This window comes from Ceratotherium simum, chromosome 11 (assembly GCF_057802395.1).
Source record: "Ceratotherium simum simum isolate JZ-2026a chromosome 11, ASM5780239v1, whole genome shotgun sequence".
NCBI lineage: Eukaryota > Metazoa > Chordata > Mammalia > Perissodactyla > Rhinocerotidae > Ceratotherium > Ceratotherium simum.
Window position 1 is genome coordinate 17113639 of NC_141910.1, and position 17900 is coordinate 17131538.

At 39.4% G+C, this 17900-nt stretch overlaps 1 protein-coding gene across 1 annotated transcript in view; it reads right to left on the reverse strand.

Annotated features, from left to right (window-relative positions):
* ANTXR1 (ANTXR cell adhesion molecule 1) overlaps nt 1-17900 on the reverse strand; it is a 221384-nt gene that overhangs the window by 184831 nt on the left and 18653 nt on the right. The window contains exons 2-3 of the mRNA XM_004435592.3: nt 11216-11287; nt 6225-6296 (exon numbers count right to left, since the gene is read on the reverse strand). Coding sequence (XP_004435649.3) covers nt 6225-6296; nt 11216-11287 — 144 coding nt within the window. The remainder of the gene's footprint in view (nt 1-6224; nt 6297-11215; nt 11288-17900) is intronic.

The following is a 17900-nucleotide window of genomic DNA, read 5'->3' on the forward strand; positions in this document are numbered from 1 at the left end:
GAAAACATGATTATAACAATAGTCATATAAAAACTTGAGATAATTGTCAAAGAACTTCTTTAATAATGATTTAGGCTTACACGGTTTTCCTCTGAGTTCTATCAAACCTTGAACGATCATATACTTTCTATATTAAAGATATTCCATAGCATAGGAAAAAAGTGCCAATACATTTTTCTAAACTCACATAATCCTTTTACCCCAAGCCTGACAAAGATACTATAAAATAAAACTCCTGAATACTCTTAATATTAAATACTGATAAGCAATATCCTCCAGCTTATATTAAATCAAATCCAGAAATATAATAAAAGAAGAAACCATGATAAATAAGATTTATTCCAGGAATGTAAGGTTACTTTTTCATCAGGAAATCTTTTGATTTAAAATTTTCATGTGGATAGGACAAAGGAAGTAAAAGAAGAAAGATATAATTATCTTGATACGGCAAAAAAGTATTTAATAAAACAATATTTATTTTGGATAAAAAATTTTAATAAACTTGTAATTGAAGAATCATTCCTTAATACAGTAGATAAACTATCTCCATGAAGCCAATATGCAATAAAGTACATAATTGTGAAACACAAGTCACTCTCATTAAAGTCTGAAAACTTTAGCCAATGTAGTAAGACACATAAGAAGACATAATAGCTGTAAATATTAGAAAAGAAGACAGAAGCTATCATTAATTACAAATAATACAATAATCTTACTAGAAAACCCCTCCAAAATTAACTGGAAAAGCATTAGAACTAATAAAATGTTTCATTAAGATGATGGGATAAGAAATAAATCTATAAAACCAATAGTTTTCCCTCAAACCAATATTTCTTAACTATTTTGGTGGCTTAGGCCTCTTCTGATGCAAACTACAATCTCCCCGACTTGCAAATTTTTAAAAATCATTTTACGGAATTTAATAAAAGCCCAAATATAGGTTAACTGTTCTATAGTGAACAACAATTTAGAAATACAACAGAAAAAAATTCATTCACAATTGAAGCAAAACTTTAAAATGCCTAGAAATAAACTTAACAAATGCTATATGAGACTGAACTGAAGAAAATAACAAAACCTTACCGAGGGACATAAAAGAGAAGTGATATATCCTTAAATAGAAGATATAGTAAAAATGCAATGCCATTTTCCTAAGGTTATTCTGTACTTTTCATACAATATAAGTGAAAATCCCAAGAATATTTTGGAACATAAAAAAGTTATTTAAAATGCATATGGTAGGGAAAGAAAACATTAAAGACCAGGGAGATTTTCACCCAAAATTGGAAATGAGGAAAGACTGGTCCTCTAGATGTTAAAACTAATTAAAATAATGTGATCTTAGCATAGGAACAGATAAAACTGCAGTGTTTCAGCACAGAAAACCCAGCAATGGACTCAAGTCTATGAAAGAGTTTAATTTTTCAAATTGGTAGTAAAAGATTATTCAGCAAATGGTGTTGGAAAAACTGGCTAAACATTTGGAGAAAAAAGATGAAACTTGGCCTTATACCTTACATCAGAATAAATTCTAGAAGAAGTAATGATCTAGATGTAAAAAAATATATATATAAAAAATACTATATGTAAACATAGTTGTAAGAAAGGCAATAGCAGCCCAATCACAATTATGATTACTGATGCTAAATTTCTGAGTAAAATACAGAAAATAGAATTCAGCTCTACATTGAAATAATAATATATCACAACTAAGTATAACCAGAAATGCAAGCATGATCCAATATTAAAAAATATTTTAATGCATTTCACTGTATTAGTAGGTCAAAGAAAACATATGATCATCTCAATAGATGCCAAAAATGCATTTGATTAAATTGAATATCTATTCCTCATTTCTTTTAAGGGAAGAGTTGGGCTTCCTTGACATGAGCTCATTCCCAAATAATGAAACATTTGAAGTATTTCAAATAAGATCAGGAAAAAAAATATCCAGAGAGTTTTTAAGGAATCATATGCAGTAGTTAACACTAAAATAATTTATACTAATAGCACTTTAACATTAGATTCTTTATTATACTAATGAAGAAACCTACAGAATTTGTTACAATTTGCCAATTGTTTTGCAAACTGATGAAGCTAAGAAATCTTGGAAGAGTAATAGGAGACAATGCAAAGCACGTGAGTCGGACCGAATCCAGAATCAGAATACTAGTTCTGCCATTTTTATTATTTGACCTTAGCAAGTTATCTAAGTGAATCTCAGTGTCCTTATCTGTAAAATTAAAGTAACAGCAGGCAAGATAAGAGTAAACTTGCTACTGGTTATCTCTCCTGCTGATTATAACAAAAAAACTCTGGACAAGATAAAAAAACAAACACATGAGGACTCTGAAAAGTAAACAAAGCAGGTGGTTTGGAGAAGGTAGTTAAAACCTGGAGAAATAACCCATGCAAGGCTGAATTCCAATTTCTTCCCCCTCCTTTTTCTTGTGGCTTTAAGCTGAGGGTAGTTCTCAGTCACATGGCAGTGGTCTGGAATGTCACCTAAAAAGCCAAGAAAGCCCCTATAATTCTAGCCTCTGGCAAAAGGGGTCCCTGTAGTTCAAAGAATGTGGAAGGAATCCCCATTTTTATTTCTCTTTTTTTTTTACTCTTGGCTTTGCCCCATGAGCAGTCTTAGTACAGAGCAGCATGGCAGCAATGTGGTGGCCAAAACCCCAAGAGAAATCCCTTTTTTCTTGCTAGAGGACTTAGAAAGGGGGGCCTCAATGAGAAAGAAAATGTGGGGGAAATCCTGGAGAGGAGAGAGCTGGAGAAGGGGGTCCCTCTAATTCTGTATATGAAGTTGTGGAAGCCCCAGGCTCATCTCTGAGATGCACATGCGCAGGACAGACCCAAAGCAGCTTAACAAAGGCTTTGAAAACTGAACTGACATAAAAACCACCACCCACAGAAGAAGAGATAGAACTTGTGGTCTGAAGCTAGCCAGGGTGATTGCCTACTGAAGCAAACAAAGAAAAAAAAATCAACAGTCTCCAGAATATTTGAATATGATTCAGAGTCTAAAAAATTAATATTAAGAATTTGTAGGGTATAATCTAGAATTAGTTGACATACAAAGCACCTAGAAAATGTGACCAATTATCAAGGGAGAAGACAATTAAGATGCCAATCCTGAGCGGTTAGAATTATCAGACAAAAAATTTAAAGCAGTTATAATAACTATGCTTCATGAGGTAAAGGCAAACACTTGAAATAAATGGAAAGATAGAAGTCCTCAGGAGAGAAATAAAAATTTTAAAGAGAACTAAATACATATTTTAGGAATGAAAAACACAGTATTCTGCAATAAAAAATTCAAAGGATGAACTCAACACCAGAATGGAGATAACAGGAAAGAATCAGTGAACACGAACATAGATCAATAGAAATGATATAATCTGAAGAACAGAAAGAAAGATTGAAAAAGAACAGAACTTCAGGGACATGTGGAATAATATAAAAAGGTCTAACCTTTGTGTCATTGGAGTCCCAGAAGGAGAGGAGAAAATAGCTGGTGCGAAAAAAATATTTGAAAAATAATGGCTGCAAATTCCCCGAATTTGGGGAAAGACGTAAATTTATAGATTCAAGAAGCTCAGAAAAGCCAAAATATGATAAACTCAAAGAAAACCAGACACATCATAATCAAATGGCTGAGAACTGAAGAAAAAGTCTTGAAAGCAGTTAGTGGAAAATGGCATATTACATATAAAGCAATGAATCAAAGAACCACAGAGACCCCATTAGAAATTAAAGTAGTAATGGTTATATGGGGATAAATAAGAAATAATATGTTAAGTGCTTAGAAGATAAAAGACACACATGGTAGGTATTATTATTCTAATTATAATTCCTTTACTACATCTCAGCACGTCATATCTATTTTCCATTCTATTTCCTCGAGCTTTCCATGGTTTCCCCTATGTGGATTTGATCTCAAGAACTGGATGCAAATATACCTTTGATATTATTTCTTTTGATTTACCCAAAATCTTTTGCTCTTGTTAACATGAGAGTCTCTGCTAATTAATGTCTTCTTTTTGAACAAGTTTTTTTAACTCTGTAAGTTTTCTCAATTATTACATAGGTATAATAATTCATCTTTTACACTCTTATAGGGATGTTGTGAAGATCAAGGGAGATATAGAGAAAAATATAAAAATTCCTGTACCCAACTAAAACACTGAAAGTCATATATTTCAGAAATAGTATCAACTTGAAAGTTCTGAAAGCCTATTTCTTGTAGCCAATCTCACGAGAAAGTATTTTAGAGAGACGGCTTGCCCACATTTTTCCATAGGCTGATAAGGCTGGGGATGTGTCAGTGAACCATGTCATGCTTTGCCAGCTGACCCATAGGTTAGGCCAAGCAGTCACCACATGAAACCCACATAACCTTTAGCAAGACATTTCTGGCTGTGGTTTGATGCATACTCAGCCCTTAAATATTAAATGCTGCTTCCAGCAAAGTGGAGATTCTAACCTCTATCTTCTCCTTGGCACGGGAAACTAGGAGTAGTGAAGTTAAGGTACAAAAAGTTAGATTCAAAGTAGGATTCAAATGACTATTTTGAACTAGCATAACCAAAATGAGTCTGACAGCCCTAGGCGTTCTAATAGTGTTTATAAATCCGTGACCCCTCTCTGCCCTCCCCAACTTCCCACAGGCTGTGAGCAGTAGCACACAAAATATCTACAAGGGATATGTGAACTTGGTCTCCTGGCCAAACTCTTAGGCATGGAGTGAGTGGAGTCAGCATGAAGCAGCTCTAGGCAGCCTCGGGTTGTAGGAGGATGTCAAGAATGGGTGAGAGGGGTGTTTTCTCTGAGTAAAAAAGACATCTCTGCATAAAGGATGTCATCATATAAAGACTGAGCAGGATTGGGAGTCTTGCATATAGGCCATAGGCTAGAGACACTTTCTCAGAGCTTCTTAAAATCCTTGGCCAATATTGAAGGAAAGTCACACAGGCTTCTTGGGCTTTATGATTCTCTGTTTAACAGAAGGCAGCAAGGTAGAGTGGAAAGAATGTGGAGCCTGCTTCCGGTGTGGGTTCTGCTCGGTATCCTTAGGAAGATCATATGGCCTCAATTTCTCCTTTTGTTAATAAAGAATAAGAAACCCCTGTTTTTAAAAGGGGGTTTCTGTGACTCTCAAATGGCATGCATGCATATAATAGGTATTGCTAAAGGCGTAACAGCACTGTAAAACTTCTATATGGTACAAAGTACTCTTATAGATGGGAAACAAAGACATGGAGAAAAATGGAGACTAGCTCAGATTTGCTGTGTCAGTGCAAAATCCAGAAAACCTTACTCTATGCTGTTAGCCCCATTTTCATTTCTAGAAGAAGAATGTTATTATAGAATAAAGTCTTCACACCCTTCCTGTATGTGCCATTTCTCCTTCTCTTTTCCCAACATGTCCATACATAAATCTGCCAATGGTCCCACATGGTGCTTCTCTCAGGTGGACCACGTCACTTTATAAAAAGTGGACAAAGCATCATTAATTTAGGAACGAACTGTCGTCTCTACTCCCAGTATATACCATCCTGACGACGAGCAAAGGACATGTCTCTGTTATTGTTAGTTTTCATCTGCAAGTGGTAAAACCCAAAATAATATTTTTGTTAAGCTAAGTGTAACTAATCCTTTATGTCAATAACATTTTTCCACACTTGATTCAAACTTCTTTTTATTTTGTGCTACCATAAACCCTCTCTTTCTATTCCCTGCCTTGGTAATTACGGATGATACTATTTCAAATTCTTACTTCTCTCACAGTGCACTTGTTATATCTTTGAAACCTTAATCTACAAAATAATAATTTAAATTTTATTTAAATAAAGGAAATTTAAATGAAGGTAATTTAATTTAAATATTACCTATTTAAATATTAAATAAAGGAAAATATAGTCCCCTAAGAATTTGGTTTGCTAACGTTTTGCTCCAAATTAGCAGACCAAGTCACCAATCAAATGTAAGATTTGCCTTAACATGATTCAGTCATTTACAAAATTTCTATCAATATCAAGAAATTCTATCAAAGTCAGAGCAAACTAGCAGATGGGTCAATGTCTAAAGATCAAGGCTTAAGAGAAAAGAGACAAATATTAGATTAAAAGGATCGACAGGTCAAGGTTGACCCTAGGGCAGAAATATCAGAACTACTCAGGAAAAGATGTGCTTTAAATGACAGGGATGAGGAGCATCCTTACCTGTCTTCTGTTAGCTTCATTAGGGTGGTTCCTCGAGTAGAGAAGACAATAAAGGACATTCGTAGCTGTGGGCTGGAAAGGAAAAGAAATTCTATCAGGGCAGATAGAAAGACTGTGAAATGCGAATCCCTTCTAGGCTTCCTCCCTGTTCTTCCCTTTATATCACAGCTGCCAGAGCTGATCCTACAACCCAAGGGAGCCCCCACAGCCGGTGTTGCAAGTACTTAGCCAGCAGCACCCTCCAAGCCATGGACCAAAGAAATGACTCTCTTTGTCTTTCTGCAGGCTGCGTCTGACTTGACACCATCGCACAGTGTGTGTGGATCACAAGTAAGAAAGCTAAAATTCATCACTGCCTTGTGCTTTGTCTGAACAAGTGTGTCCCTAGAAGAGGACTAGTCTGCAAGGTGTCTATAAAAAGGGGGATCCCGATAGACAAAATTTGATAGTGACTCCACAGTAGTTGGGTGTATTCTATAATGAAGAGAGTATCTCAGGCTGTTGCAGCTTGATGCCATCAGCCATTAAGATCATACAACAAACTCCTTTTGTTCTGAAAATAGTATCACCATCAACTTTTAATTTCTACTTGGCTTCCCAAGGAGGTTATCCTATAAGGAGAGAATGTGCTGATGAGCCACAAGAATATCTATTCCACTTGGTAGTTATGCTTCTCATTATTAATGAAGACATTGGCATGGTTTTTATACGGCAATGCTTAGGAGCTTTGTCAATGTACAATCCACACCCTGGGAAACAGAACGACTCTCAGCTGAGGACCAAACATGTTTCTCTGTCTGCAAGATGGACTGTCAGACTTAGTGGATTCACCAATGAAATGCCATCCTGGGAGGCTCTGTTTGGGTGGCCAACTGGTTCATCCATCATAGCATCAGCCTCTTTCTTCACAATGCAATCAACTCCTACACCTGATCTGATTCTGAATCTTATAGTTCCCACTTCCCAGAACGTTTCTCAAACCTGCCCCCCTTTTCCATCTCTTAGTTTAAGACCTTGCCCTCCTTCGTCTGACCATCGCAATTGTTTCCTGCTGGTGACCTTGCCTATCATCATTCTTTGCTCCAATTCATTCTTCACATTGCTTCTAGAATTATTTTCCTAAAATATACTTCAAATCTTTTCACTTATCTGCTATAAAACCTCCAGTGGCTCCTATTGCCTCCAGGATAAAGTCAACTTTCATGACAAAACATCTAACACATCTTTGGAAACCCTTAGCATGGTGTTTAATACTTGGTAGGAGCCCAGGCAATACCTGATAAATTGAATATTGGTCCCTTGAAACAGACCTGGGTTCTCTGTCCATGACCCCACGCTGCCTGCTACTACCTCACCAGTGCTGGGCCAGCAGGACATTATGTCCTAAATGATAATAATAACAATCATAATGATCATACTAATATAATAATGCCCAAGCTTATCAAGTGCTTACTATGCACCAGGCACTACTGTAAGTGATTTGCATGTATTATCTCATTAAACTTGGAACAACTTTATAAGATCAGTACTGTTATTATTCCTATTTTCCACAAAAGGAAATTGAGACTCTGAAAGATAAAGTAATTTTTCCCAAGGTCATGCAATGAGAGAGAGGTGGATCTGGGGCTTAAAACAAAGCATTCTGGGGCCAGCCCGATGGCTTAGTGGTTAAGTGCGTGTGCTCCGCTATTGGCGGCCCGGGGTTCAGATCCCGGGTGCGCACTGACGCACCGCTTCTCTGGCCATGCTGAGACCGCGTCCCACATACAGCAACTAGAAGGATGTGCAGCTATGACATACAACTATCTACTGGGGCTTTGGGGGAAAAAAAGGAGGAGGATTGGCAATAGATGTTAGCTCAGAGCCGGTCTTCTTCAGCAAAAAGAGGAGGATTAGCATGGATGTTAGCTCAGGGCTGATCTTCCTCACGAAAAAAAAAAAAAGCGTTCTGATTCTAGACCTTGGGTTCTTAACTACTGTATTATACTGCCTCCTTTATATAAGGTTTAGCTCTGGGAAGGATGAACTTGAAATGCGGGAAATGTAGGTCTCCAAGAGGCAATTGGTATATGAGTCTGGGCTAGAGACATAATTTGGGAGTTCTCAGCATACGGATTTGGGTAAAGTTGTTCACAGAAAGTGTTAGCAGTGAGAAGTGAAGTGAGCCAAATCTAGAACCAACACTGACATTTAAAAGCCTGGCTCAGGTCATGAGATGAGAGGAGAAGGGGAAGCCTGTGGAGAAGAGAATTTCAAGAAGAGATAAGTCTGAATTAAACTAAGCCCCTTTATCCATCAGAATAAGCACTGCAAGGAGCTCACTGGATCTTTCCTTTAGGATACCACTTAGCGACTTTGGTGAGAGCAAACAGGTGGAGAGTGAGGACAAAGGCCAGATGGCAGTGGGTTAAGGAATGGATGAGATGTAAGGATATGGAGACAGCAAGTCTTTAAAGATATTTGAGTGAGAAACCAGTCAAGAAATAGGTTAGTATCTATAGGAAGACATGGTCAGGAGATTCATTGTTTGCTTGTGTTTTTCAGATGAGGGGCAGGAGAGATTAATTTATGTCTATTGTCAGTAGAAATGGAGCCAGAGGAAAGGTAGAGAAAAATACAAGAGAGAGACAAAGACCCAGAGGAGACTGGAGACAACGGGATGAAATGGACTGAAATGGAGGGGTTGTTCTTAAACAGGGGGGATATTTGAATCTCAGAGGTGGATGGGAAGAACGTGCATGCATCTTTTAGGAGTAGGATTGGAACTTGAGGTAATCACTTGTCTGCTATTCTCCGCGTTCTTGGGGAAGTAGAAGGTGACGTTCGTTGCTGAGAGTAAACGGGTGTAGTAAATGAGGCGCAGGTTGGGGGCTCAAAGAAAATGGTGAGAAGTTAGAATCATTATTAGGAAAATGGGAAGGAGTCAGAACAAAGAAAAATAGATGGACTTGAAATTTCAAGGATCCCACTGAAATTATAAATGATATATTGGTACTGGCATCAGCCACTGTTATAAAATGAGTTTCCCCCCTGAAGTAACAGCTGCCTAGACTATTAAAGTGAGTAAACAAAAATCATTCACTGATTCAAATATTGATTGAGCATGTGCTATGTGTCAGGCACTGTTACAGGCACTGGGGCTGCAGGTATAAAATACAGTCCCTGCCTCTTGGAGTTTGCATGACAGTAACCTCTTGGTGCCCCACTATGAGGGGGTTTGTAGCCAAGGAGGACCAGAGGAAAGTGCCTCATGGTCTGGATTAAGACATGTCAACTTCTCTGGTCTTCAGTTTCTTCATCTATAAAATGTGAGGAGTAGATTAAGTGGTCTCTTAGGTAGCCCCAGCCCTACCTCTAACTTTCTTTGATTTCAAGATGGTGAAGAGTCTGCAGTTCCTGAAGGAACTGGGAAAGAGAAGTGTTGAATGCCCACTCTAAGCCAGGTTTGGGCTAGTTGGTTGGCACATGTTTTCTCTTACAATCCTCATGCGCAAACTAGCGTTCAGCCAAGGTGAGTAAACTGCTATTGTTGCACAATGGAGCTTGGATTCAAATCCACATCTGCCTAACTCTAAAGCCTTTTCCACCAGACTCCTCTGCTTCAGAGGGAACAGAAGATGAGAAGAGCAGCAGAGACATAGCAGATACTGTCAAGTGTCTAGAGGCAGATTTGTTTTATATCTCCAAAGGACCAATGGATAAGAGTGCAGGAAAGGACATTTTGGCTCAATGAAAAAAAGACTTTTCTGGAAACTGGAATTGTCCAACTATTGGACTGTTTGCTTTGAAAGGCAGCAATTTCTCACCAGAGCTATTCAAGTTGAGGGTTAGTGAATGCTTCTTAGGATATGTTAGGAAGTTGTGCCTTTCAATTCTATGTTTCTATGATTCTCTTAAATATTTTGTTTTTAATACCACTCATGTATTTGTTTATTTCTTTTCCCTCTACTTTTTTCTCCCCTCCCTCCTCTCAGCATCTGTTTTTCCCATTCTTCTGGGTTTAGATGCTTGCTGCTGCTGCTTCCAATTTTTGGCGTGGCAGAGAGGACACCTGCTAACCCTTTCCCTCCAATCAGGCAGGCAGGTAACATGTTGAGACCAGTAACTGAATTTGGAGGGAATACATTTGTCATAACCCTGGTCTTGCAGGACAATCTGTAGCCTGAGATGCAGAACCTTATTCAAAGAAGAAGTTTATGGTTACTCATATTGGCTGGAAGACTCTACGAGGCGATCCAGCAGGAGTGGAGCTATGATAAAATTTACAGTCATCAGATCAATTGTACCAAAGATCTTGACAACTGGCTTCAAACACACCCATGAAAGCTATCACAATTGTATTATCCCTTAAAGGCTGTACCCAGGGAGGGTAAAATGACCTCCTTTCCTTTACTAATGGGTGTCTACACTTACTAGAAAGTAAGACCTCCAAGGCCCCTGCAATGTTTATAGTGATGATGTTCAAAACTGCATTGTCCTCCCTTAGAAAGTGGTGTTGAGAGTGCTCAGAGGATTCTACCTGATAGGGCACATAGCTAGGCTGAACAACTGTCATGGTTTGCCCAGAACTGAGGGGAGCTCCAAGGATGTGAGACTTTTAGTGCTAAAACTGCCAAGGTTCTGGGCAAACGAGGATGAGTTGATCCAACATATCACACACGAGTCCAGCTAGAATGAGTCAATTGCCCCAGTGTGATGCACTGTGAAAGAAAATGTTAATGATCCTTCTACAAGAATATATTATTCAACAAGAGAGGGAGAAAGTTAAAATTTTGCTCTTATAACCAAATTGGGTTCCTTCTGAAAACATGAAGCCAAAAGTTACTCTAATATATGGTGAAGATTAAAACAAAGTAAAGTCAAAGTAAAGACTCCAAGGTCTGAGAGTCTACCTTCGTCCAAAAGCATCCCTAAAGTAGTCAGTAATTAGTAGAATAGCAAACATAAGCTGGTTTTACTCATAGCAGAGAAATACATATTGTGTCTCTCACCTGATGAATTTGTGAGCCAGCTGTTCCACAAAGTAATAGATTTCATTCCAGTGGTGCAGCACACTTCCTGATCTAGGAAACAAAAGCAGATGTTGATTTAGCAGGTGTTCATGTGTCTTTACCTTATATTATCTCTCTTCATATTCTATTGCTTTACATTTGACCTATCTGTTAACTGGGCTCATTATCTGAAACTTTTATAACCTTGGAAATTATTTGAAAGGGCCTTTAGACTTAATGTTAGAGCTGTTAAAAATTTTGTTAAAGAACTTCCTCCACTCCACCTCCCACTCCTTCCCATGCCCACTCCACACACTTAGACACTAAAAAAAAAAAAAAAAATCCTCGGCCCAAATAGATTCACAAGTTAGTTTCAAATATTTAAGAAATAGTTATTTTTGTGCTATTTAAATTATTCCTCTGATTAGGGAAGAAAAATTATTCCAATTCATTTAAATGAAATTAGCACAAACTAGATGCCCAAACAAAGATAAACAAATCTCCCTCCTCAAAAAGGAGTCCAGGGCCGGCCCTGTGGCTTGGTGGTTAAGTGCGCGCGCTGCAATGCTGGCGGCCCGGGTTCGGATCCCGGGTGCGCATCGAGGCGCCACTTCTCCGTCCATCCTGAGGCCGAGTCCCACATGCCGCAACTAGAAGGATGTGCAGCTATGACATACAACTATCTGCTGGGGCTTTGGGGGGAAAAAATAAAATAAATAAAAAAAAAAAATCTTTAAAAACAAACAAAAAAAAACAACAACAACAAAAAAGGAGTCCAATTTCATTCATAAATATAGATGCAAAATCTCTAAAATATCATCAAAACTAATCCAGCAGGAATCCAAAATAGTAATTAATTAATTGGTGAAGTCTATTTCAGAGTGTACTGATAGTTCAACATTCTAAGAAATCTAATGTAACTGGTCATACTAATACATAAAAGAAGAAAAACTATACAGCCTTTCAACTATATTGAAAAGGAATCCTCTTACTGAAAAAAGAAGGAGACTGTTTCTCTAGGACATATGGAATCCTAGCATTTTAGAGTTGGAAGGGGCGTCTTGATTTCCCAAGGTTAACTTCTTTTTCACTGATACCGCTTACGAACACTTCAATTCACCTGATAAGTGTTTCCCATAGTGCTAGTGCTCAATCTGTTGCAGTGACTGCCTATTAGGTTTTTCTAGTCTAACTCCCTCTTTTCCGTAGCTCTGATGCCTCTTTCCTTTCACTTAAGGACCTGTTTCAGCTCTGCATTTCTGCCTGTCATTCTAATAACCGTTGAGGTTAGAGTTTGCTCCTTCTGCTCTGACATTTTGTACTGCAAACATTTTCCACTGGTTTCAGATGATTTTTATTTTTTATGCACTCATCTACCTTAATTTTAGCTTCTAGAGAGTTATTTATTTCTCTAATTTTTCTTTGTTTCAGACTGTTCTATAGATATTTAAGATGAATCCGTGCAAAGTAGATTTTATGCCTTCTTTTTCACGGTGTAATATTCCTAAGAATTCTCATTCTGGTTGAGCGTATTCCTTCTCTATGAGGAGTATTTATTTTTCTCTGCCACATATCCACAAATGATATGTCTGTCTGACCTGAACAAAAGTGATACAATATATTATGGTTATACAGTGAAAGACTCCATGTCATAAGGCTATCTCACTTCCCCAAGTTAATCTATACCTTCAATTCTAGGAAAAATTCTGAAAGGACATTTTGTGAGACTCAAAAACTGACTTTAAAAATGAAATGAAGATTAAAGATGTAAAAGTAATCAAGGCAATTATGAAACACGAGTAAATTTGGAAAGCTTGCCCTATCAGATATAATGACTCCATATGCATAATACACGATAAAACAGAAGAGTCAATGGAATAGAATAGAGAACCCAAACCTCAGCCTATGTGAGGTCTTGCTCTGTAGTGAAAGAGGTGATTCAAATTGGGGAGAGGGAATAAACTTTTCAATAAATGATGCTGTGACAATGGATTCCTAATTGGAAAAAACCAATTACATGACTATCTCATACCAAATGTAACCCTAGAATTATTTTCCCCTAGATGTATGTTTTCCCTAGTGGGAAAAACAAAACTTGAAATTCATTGGGCAAATTATAGAAGGAGATTTTTATGTTGTCAGGTTAGTGAAGTGTTTCTTCAACCAGATACAGAAAGTAGGAATTGCTTTTTAAGACACACTGCCTGAAGTGCCTAAAATTCTGAATGACAAAAATATACCATAAACAAGTTCAAAGACAAGAAAAGAGTGAGAAAAGATGTCTGCAACAAATATAAAAGGCAAAAAGATTAGTGTCTAGGATATGTAAATAACTGGTACAAGTAAATATCAAAAAGTCAAAAAGTCGAAAAATAGACAAAAGATTAGAACAGGCAATTCCCTGAAGGATGATAAATTAGCATTTGAAAAAACATTCAACTCCTCTAGTGAATATAGAAGTGCCTATTTAACAATTGTGTGGGGAGCAGGGAGCAGTTTCATGTGGCAGCAGCATGGAGCCCCGGGCGGACGGTGAGGACCCGGAGAGCTGGAGAAAGGGATCAGGATGAGGAGGGGGTGGGAGCCCCTCATGTCAAAAATAAACCCTTTCCAATAAACTTTTTCTGTTCCAGTCTCCCAGCCTTTCTACGCATTCCATCTGCTTGGGACACTCAATGTCTACACTGACAAACTCCTACTCATTCTTCAAGACTCAACTCAGTCCCTGCCTGTTGCCTTTGATCAACACAGATGGGGCTCATTGTCCCTGCCTCACGCTCTCAGGGCACTGTGTATATCTCTTAGTCATCTCTGATATTGGATTGCAATCACTTTTTTTTCAAGCTCTCCTTGTGAGAGTCTTAACGATATTTGCCCCTCCAGCATCTACCTGTTTGCTGAATGGAAGAAGAGCATGGAAATGAGAAGGCTCTATTGCTCAAGGAAGCCTCCTGATCTTTTGCCAGTTGGACATCACTTCTTTCGCCCTCATTTAGATAAACATCCTGGGTTTGGAACGCAGATGGCTCCAGCCAATTCTTTGACCCTATGTGAACCTAAGGAGCCTTCCCGGATGGGTCAATGATTCTAGAGCACAGATCCTTGGGATTGGGCCTACCTAATCATCAACAATAGATCTCTGAGCTCAGTGGTAGCTGGGAGTCTCCCAAGAGCTCACCAGAACTGCATATCCTAGCTCTGGGCTTTTAAAGCTTCGGAAATCCCCTTTTACTAGAATCCCAGCCATCCTCCTGGACAGGATTCGGTTGTATACTTCAAATCTCAAAGACTGGTCCTGGCTGCTCTCCTTCAGCCAGGGGGTAGATGCTCTGGTCCTGGGGGTCCTGGTGAGGGTCTAGCAGATATGGTCCAATGCTGCATAGGTGCCTCAGAAGACATGACATAAGCCATAGTCCAATCCAGAATCCTACAACTCCTTTCCACTGGAATCACGAGGTCTCCTTGAACACTGGTCATCTGTGCCCACTTCTGAAATGCAATGCTGTGTTTTGGTCCATATGACCACAACAAGTACTACCTGAAATTTTGGTTACTGAGGGGTAGTGTAAGATGCCTAATGATTAGAGAGGAATCCCCACACCTCTCCTATCCCCTCAGTAACAAGTCCAGCAGTAAACAAGTCCTGCAGTGAGAGAATTAAACTGGGGAGGGAGGCAAAGTGTTGGTGAAAGAGGGACTTGAACTAGAATTGGGAGACTATTCTTGGCTCTCTGCTTAAGGAGCAGTAGCTTGGAGTAAATCCTTTTTGGGTTACTATTTCTTTGTTATCAAGGATTGGCCCTACTTTACAGCCACATATCAATTTGCATTCCTTTACTTATTAAACAGGGTCACCCAATGATAATTCACGCTTTCTTTTGTCTTAAAACATTTCATTTTCACTATTCTTCTATCTGACTGACATGTAAAATTTATACGATTTTGGTATTCATCTGATTTGTTGATGCTAGAAATAAGGAACGATCCAAGGAATATCCTTGGGTGTTGAGAAGAGTCTAGATCTAGCTGGAAAACTTTCTTGCTGATGGGCAAGCACTGTATTTTCTCAAGAAGAAAATAAAATGAGATCCCTAAGATAAAAGTGGAGGAGGTATTGATAGGCTTGCTTCTTCCGTCTCATCTCTGCTAATAATTGCCCTGTCATTTTTGAGGTTTGTTGTTTCATATATCACACGATGATTCTTTTTTTTTTTTGTGAGGAAGATCAGCCCTGAGCTAACATCCATGCTAATCCTCCTCTTTTTGCTGAGGAAGACCAGCTCTGAGCTAACATCTATTGCCAATCCTCCTCCTTTTTTCCCCCAAAGCCCCAGCAGATAGTTGTATGTCACAGTTGTACATCCTTCTAGTTGCTGTATGTGGGACATGGCCTCAGCATGGCCGGAGAAGCGGTGCGTCGGTGCGTGCCCGGGATCCGCATCCGGGCCGCCAGTAGCGGAGCGTGCACTTAACCACTAAGCCACCGGGCCGGCCCCTCACACAATGATTCTTTATACAATTATATAAGCCTTGACCAAAATATATCCTTTTTGGGACACACTTGAGATGTACATAGCCTGTTCCCTCAAGCATCCGGGTGAACATAACCATCTGGGATTCTAAGAGCCAAACTGGCTTTGTCTTCTCTGGGTTGTTACCATGGGATCCCAAAGGGCCTCAGCTACTAAAGGGGCAGAGGAATGTAGGGTTATCTAGATCTGCACCTTGGAATCCTTCCAGTTCTTATTACTGAGACTTCTTAACACACACATGCATGCTCTGTCCTACCCCAACATCAAATCACCCCTTGGAAAAGGAGAGAACCCCACGTCAGCTACTTACGGTTTTAGCATGGAGGTAAGTTTCTTGGGGATGCTATTCATATCTCTTTAACCCAAATTCCCAGGAGCAACAGGCTTGCCTGCCTGGTGCTAGTCCTTTCCCCTGCCTCACCACCACCCATTGGCCACAGCTGGATGTCCTAACCCTGAACTCTAAATACCTCATCCATCGGGCCTCTGGAAACCAGCCCCTGGGACCTCAACCAGACTCCTACCCTTCTCCTGTAGGGATAGCTATGCTGGGTCTTTGACTCAGTTTGGACTTTCTGTCAAAACATGCATGTCTCACCTGCACTTTGCCTTGTAAACTGATTTTCTGGTTATGAATCTGCCCTAGTAGCTACACTCAGAATAATCGACCTAGGATGGTGTGTCCATGTTCAGATCCTTGGCTTCCTCTCAACCTGGAGGACCTAAGTGGACTCCTGGTCACAAGCAAGAGAAATAGGGTGTCGATTAGGGAAGAGGCAGATGGTGGATCCAATTCCAGTTTCTCTCCATCCTACAATACATGAAATATCTCATTTATCATGCCAACCTGTTTAAGACTTAACGATGGAGTCCTGATGTTCTCTTCAGGCAGTAATAGTTTACCCAGCCATTGTTACCAAAGCTCTAAGGCAGAAATAAAAACTCCCTCTTAGCCCCAATATGAGTAGTATTGGGAAATGTTCCATTGGACTCTGTTGTGGATTGTATTTTTGGAGTTGCTTTTAATACACAATTGCTGGGCAAACTATAATCATAGAGAGTTGAAATGCTCATGTTCTAAAAATCAGTGCATGTGAAAGGTACTTGATAGTTGACTCAATTAAATCCCTACTCAAATACAATTCTAGCCCCTGAAAATTTCCATGGGCCAGCTGGGTATCAGGACAGCGTGGAAGATTCAGGCCCTCCTTGGGATTTTATGCCTTAGTTCCCGCAAGTATAAATCTCAGCAAAATTTCGAATTCAAGTAGCCTCCCAGGAATTCTGCTTGAACACAGTCCTACAGAGTTCTGTGCTTGAAGATTCATTCAAAATACCTGGGTCCACTCAAAATCAGAGTCAATGCTTCCTCACACCACCTTCTGAGTTGGCCTTGAGAATGGCTCCCCAGACCACAGTGGGGCAAAGCCAACAGTCCTCACTACTAGTCCCCAAGAAGGTAACTGCTGGGGGCAGCTCCAGAGTTTCTTAATTATTTTTGTTATTCTATGGCCTCTCCAGTGTTTGGAACATGGTAAGGTTAACAAATTTTTGTGACATTGCATTCACTGTGTGTTCCCAGTGAGGGATTTTGCACAGAATCTGGCATTGCCCTCAGAATACTGTTCCATTACTTCCAAGGGTCTAATATACAAAGAGTAGGAGCAAAATAAGAACTGTGAGTCTCGTTCTGATTTGTTTTCTGAACTACATTCTTTTGTGTTTATGTGAGTTTCCAAATCTCCCTGTGGTTAAGCTCCTTAGAAAACACAGGCTCTTTCCATTAGCCACAAATACAATCAGAGTCAGAAAGAATCAAGTGGGCCAAATTGAGTTTAAATTGTCCCCCCTTCTTTTGCACATGGATTAGAATAAAATGAAAGGGAAAAAAGAGAGCTCGCAGTTGGAACCATCAGCCAAGAGTCTTAATCCTAGAAGAGCAGAGTCGCTCTAAGGCTGGAAATTATAAAACTGTCACTCCTTGCTTTTCTTTAGCCCCACCCAGCTGAAGTCACTGATGTCCTCAGTGACCCACCCAGGTCCCCAGCTAATCCTGGAAGGGTACAGCCTCAGGCGCCACCAAGTGAGATTAGCAATTAGTAAAAGGCCCCGTGTTCATTGGCCCCCTTTCCCTGCCCCCCAACTTCTTCCTT